The sequence below is a fragment of the Lepeophtheirus salmonis genome, chromosome 6 (genome assembly GCF_016086655.4).
Source record: "Lepeophtheirus salmonis chromosome 6, UVic_Lsal_1.4, whole genome shotgun sequence".
In the NCBI taxonomy this organism is placed as follows: domain Eukaryota; kingdom Metazoa; phylum Arthropoda; class Copepoda; order Siphonostomatoida; family Caligidae; genus Lepeophtheirus; species Lepeophtheirus salmonis.
This window is the reverse complement of record NC_052136.2, coordinates 1,506,846-1,512,319: the sequence shown is the minus strand read 5'-3', so window position 1 is coordinate 1,512,319 and position 5,474 is coordinate 1,506,846. Positions and strand designations below refer to the sequence as shown.

Sequence of the window (5,474 nt, the reverse complement as noted above, 5' to 3'; positions counted from 1 at the left end):
AAGATCAAGTTATTTTATGTTTATTGAGACGCCCATATTTTAACTTCTACACAACATAATCTATTTTTCTTTTATTCAAGATATCCGCTCAAAAAAACTTAGGGAGTCGTACCTTGCCCAATGTCCATGCCTGATCTATATAGTCATGCTACTTCTTTGTCGTAAAATATCATATTTGATAATAACATCAATTAGTTTAATTACCAATTACATATTGATGTTATCACTTCATTTTGATCTATTACAATTACTTATTTAGTACGTAGATGAGTAATATAACCGTGTATTTCAACTTTATAATGTGCCACAGATTAATCATTTGACAACTATGTATTAATTTTCATCAGTAAAGTCAAAATGTATCCCTTCATACATGAATAATCCATTAAAATCCAATCATTGTACAGAAGTGGACTGAAAAATCTCATTGTTAGGCTACAAGATCTACAAGACGTAGCTAGACGACAAATCATTAACCAATCAGATTATCTCACTTCCAAGAAATGTATTTAATTGGTTAAATATTAATAAGTGAAATTGTTTTACATAATTGATGCCAACGTAATTTTTAATGGCCTATTTGAAAATGCTATGAGTAATAAGTAAATGTGTCATGTAAGCTAATGTGATGTGGATTAAGAACCGTTACACGTAATAAAGTATGACTTGGATCCAAGTGAAAGTAACATATGTTAATACAAAAAAGAATACAAAACTCATTTTAAATCATGTAAATTTTAATACACATTCGACCAATTAACTGAGCAATAGTGGTAATATAAGTTATATAGTGCAATTGGTTTAAAATGTTTTTTAAAAAAATAGAATAAAATTTTGCCAAATTTGAATATAATAAAATATTTAATACATGAATATATTATTACTATATATAAGTTTGATCATCTCCTTTTGATCTAGTAATATTATAGGATAAACAAACGAACACATGCGACTATTTTTTTTCCACTAAGCCAATGTTCATTTAAGTATAGTAACGTCATTTGATAAAAAAATATAGTCATAACAAAAATTTTGAGAAAAACCTCATAAAAAATAGGTTCTTTTATAAAATGATAAGTTTTTTTTTTTTAATATTTTGAGTAGTAAAAATTTTTTTTTTGTTCCTCCACATCAAAAACGAGATTTTAAGCATTAGACCATCCAGAATCAAAACCATACTCTGAGTCAGAATCATTCTCTTCCTCTTCCTCTACAACATCTTTCATGGAGATATGATCTATCGTAGGCGTAACAGGAGCGCTTTTAACTTTACCAAAGTCTACAGATCTTTTTGATTTCCGTTTTTTTATAGGAGCAAATTTCGGAGGAGGCATTTTCTCTTTATCAGGATCAGAATTTTTTTTATCATGGTTATGAAAGTAATTATTGAAGGCCTCTGTGGTTTTTTTGACTTTGACACTAAGAGAACCAAATCGTAGGATTCCAGCATTCTTTTCGCTCGCCTGAAATAAAGGATTTATATTTTATTATCTAATTCATGGTTCAAAAATATTATTAATTAATATATGCACATAATAAATCTATGATTCTCAATATGTATTTGCAAATTTAAATAAAGTGTATTTTAAAATACCTGTCTACGATTACGACGCCTATCTTTCAATTGTTTAAAAGTAGCAGATGACAAAGAGAGACTTGAGGTCTGATCTGTGGCAACCATACATTGCCTAGGTTTTTTCCCTGAGTTATCGCGAATATTAGGATCAGCCCCATAGGCTTTAACTAGGAAATCAAACACTTCCTGATTACCAAATTGACATGACAAATGCAAAGGCGTATAGCCCCCATGGGATTTAGAGTTAACATCTACTTTGTAGTTTCCACAAAGTAGCTTGACCATGTCTAAATTCCCGTACTTGCATGCCCAATGAAGGGCAGTATACCCACTTGTAAAGTCCTTATGCTTTGCTAATCGATCATCATCTAATAACATCTTAACAAGTGCATGGTAATCACCCTGACTGGCTTTGATCATCCACTGTTTTACATTTTGATCTAGTGTACTAATTGAACTGGTATCATCATCTTTAACGGCCGAGACTCTTCTATCTGCGCCAGCTCTGGAATTACGCCGTTTGACTGCAGAACCACTTAAGCTCACACTCTGCTGTTTCATTGCAGTTAGTTCAACTTCAGAAGCCATTCGATTAAAGGTTTTGGTTCGTTCTTTTACGCTGATTTTTTCATTTTTTTCACTTCTAGGAAAACTATTTTCCTTATTGTGATCATCATCGTCCGCCAACGAGCGGCGATACCTAATTGATTCAGAGTCTACGGATAGTGATGAAGAGGATGAAGAAGAGCTAGATATCATTTCATCGGGTGTCGTTTTATCCTCTTCGCTGGGTGAGGTGAGTTCATTATTAAGGAGGGGTAACGACGTAGGAGGCTCCTTTATTATTGGAATATTTCCTCCTTTCATTTTTCCTGGAGGATGAGATGGAGGGAGAGGAGGAGGTTTACTATGGACTTCTTTATCGTATCCATTAGTCGTCCTTTTAGGTAACGGTGGAGGTGTTTCTTCAGGGGGTTGCTTATATGAAGAAGCACTAAAGTCGGATGGAACGATGGGTAGCCCTACTTCATGGAGTAAGTTGGAGGAAGGAGGTGGTGGTGGGGGAGATCTATAGGTCGGAGGAGGACCATTGCCTCCATTGCTTCCGTTTGACAAAGTTCTATAAAGCGGAGGTGTATGTGAAAAACTAGATCTCTGGCTTTGAGTTGGGGAATAATAAGAAGACGGACGACTCACGATCGGAAGTCCCAAGTCAGGTGGAACATCTGATGAAGATGACTGCCGTGAAATAGCTTGATAACCAGCCATTACTTCATCTAAAAGAGAGGGTGAGACTGACCTCGGTGGAGGATCCTCAAAGTTGGGATAAAACCTTCTTTTGAGAACAAGATACTTTTCCCCATTCTCTTGCTTGATAGAAGCTAAAGTGTTTACATATTCCTTAAATTTTTGCCTTGCAGATTCTTTTTCTGTCGGATTTGTGAGCCAAGCCTTAAAATGCTTAACAAGCTCGTGGTTTGTCACTTTTCCTTCCTTAGCCAGCATGAATTGCCGAACAGACTCCAAGGAGAACTCTGTTGGGCCTGACATTGTCTTTTTTTAGAGTTTTATTTGTTAAAACAGAATTAAATTGCAAATTCTCCTTGAAAGCTTGTTGATTCCACTTCTAGATGCCCACTGGGGATCATTTCCATCTCATTATCTTCCGGTAAGTAAGTGGATAAGCCTCTATGAGGAAGGGAGGAGTGTCGAGCCTTACACAATTTATCACCGAACTTGAGTAATAAAACTGAAGCAATAATAGAGGTGGCTCCCACAATGGCAGCTACTGGCCAATAAATAGAAAACATGACGAATTCCCTTCTTTAACAATTACAATAATAGAATCCCATTAATCAAATTAACTTCTTTTAATTTCTTCTTTTTCTTCAGGCTTAAGAAATGAAGGAGCTCTGAAAGGGAATCCCAAAGGCAAAGGAAGGTCTTATCAAAGGCAAGGCGCGAGAGAAGACAGAGGCAGCTACTCACAGCGAGCAAGAGAGCAAGGAAGGGATTGCGATTAAATGAACAGCAATACAAAATACTCCCACTGAGTTTTCTTGAGTTTTCTCTCTAGTGACAAGTATTATATATCCAAAGGGCTTTGATCTTGAGGTCGGAGGATGAAGAGTGGGAGAATGTAGCGATTCCCAGAAGTGCGGGAATTCCAATAGCGATGCCAAGGAGAGAAAACACCAAAGAATAGGTTAAGCGCGATGATAAGAATGAGTAGAACAGCAGCGATTCCGATGCCCGTGTAGAAAGAAGTGTAGTTCGCAAAAGCTCTTTCCTGATTGTAATCCGGGTGATAGTCGAATGAGGGCCCTTCTACAGCGGATCGATAGATGAATTGTCCAGAATTAGAATTTCCCATAGCTGCTCATCACTACTCCCTTCTAAATTAAAAGAATTCACGATGAACAACAAGAAGAAGCCCTTTTTCGTACCTGGAATAATAGAAAAGAGACGCTTCCTTTCCTTGTAGTTAATTTCTACCTTCAACCGAGCACCAGAAAAACAAAAACAAATTCCTCACTCTATAAATGAACGTCACTCAGCTCCCAATTCTTATGAAATGAGCTACAATTTCTTCATTTTCCAACCTCGGGCTCTCTCTCTCTAATAGCGCGTAATTTCCTTTCCTTTTATGAAATGATCTCTTAACTGTCCAACAAGTAAGCTCGCTTAGTAGGAAACCACCTGAATTGAGTGCGCGCACGCGCTAACGCCCCTATTTTTCAAATAGTAATATATTATGTACAAGCTTAATTGTACAAATCCCTTTATCTACTTTCCACCTATGTTTCCATCAACAGGTTGTTACAACGGAACATTTACTACCTGACAACACAACCTCCTTCCTTTAAAACTGCAAAAAAGTAATTATATTATAACAATATTTAAGTTAATATAAGTATAAATGGAGTATTATCTAATGTCCATAAAACGAACACTGCCTAGATTGATGTAAAATAAATCAATAAATAATGTGTTAAGTAATTATTGTTAATGACCACAAATCACAATAATTTTATTACTTAATAGTTTTTTGCATATTGATCAAAATGACGTGTTTTTTTTTAAAAGTATGACGGAATTTGAAGTATTTTATTGTATAGTGTACCTTATAATTATACGTAGAAATTATTTTCATCTACATCAATAAATTTGTTACAATTATTTTACTCCAATAATTCGACAAAATATAATTGTTGTTCAATAAATAAAAAACCATACGATGATACTTAATTGAAAGGAATCAAAATGCTGACTTGTAATCCTCTATTAAGGAAATTGGATCCTTTATTTTTGGCCATATGCTGATCATTGTCTATAATATTCATTTGTTATTGCAACGGGGTTATAAATTCAGTTATTTTATTATTATTATTAATCTTTATGTACACCGCAGTCCCATAAAATATACTCATTATTACTTAATTCATGAATAATTATAATTTACTTCCACGTTCATGATATTTATTATTTATTTATTCAATAATTATTTTTTAAATCTTAATCCGTTGTCAATTATATGTTTTTATTTCTTGGATCATAAATTATAAAAAGTTACTCACTAGAGAATCATAATTAATTAGTTATATGCACCGATAAGCCAAGTCATGGAACGTTTACATCTAATGACTTAATCGGAAGATATGAGTAGATAATTAAATATGTATTTTCATACATTTAATGAAGACTGAATAAAAATCCTTGGAGATGCATATTTTTTAAATAGATCTTTTCTTTAATTATACATTGAATATTTTTCCATAATATAAGATATATTCTTCATCACTATGTATTATGAATAAATAATAAATTGTATGGGTCTAAAGAGATGTGCAATTTTTGATCATTTTTCAGCCTAAAAATGGAAATATATCAAGTTCAG

The 5,474-nt window shown here is 33.8% G+C and overlaps 1 protein-coding gene across 2 annotated transcripts; it reads right to left on the bottom strand.

The window, feature by feature from the left end:
- Nucleotides 1-719: 719 nt before the first annotated feature.
- Nucleotides 720-4,278, bottom strand: sowah (ankyrin repeat domain family member sosondowah). Of its 2 annotated transcripts, XM_071889034.1 has the most exons (3): nt 4,024-4,230; nt 1,595-3,972; nt 720-1,463 (listed from the first exon to the last, which is right to left on the bottom strand). In XM_071889034.1, the coding sequence occupies exons 2-3, from the start codon at nt 3,125-3,127 to the stop codon at nt 1,146-1,148; spliced, it is 1,851 nt and encodes a 616-aa protein (XP_071745135.1). In that variant the 5' UTR covers nt 3,128-3,972; nt 4,024-4,230; the 3' UTR covers nt 720-1,145. The 2 variants fall into 2 exon arrangements, with proteins under 2 accessions (XP_071745135.1, XP_040569977.1); XM_040714043.2 differs by having other exon boundaries at nt 1,595-4,278.
- Between the last annotated feature and the right edge of the window lie 1,196 nt (nt 4,279-5,474).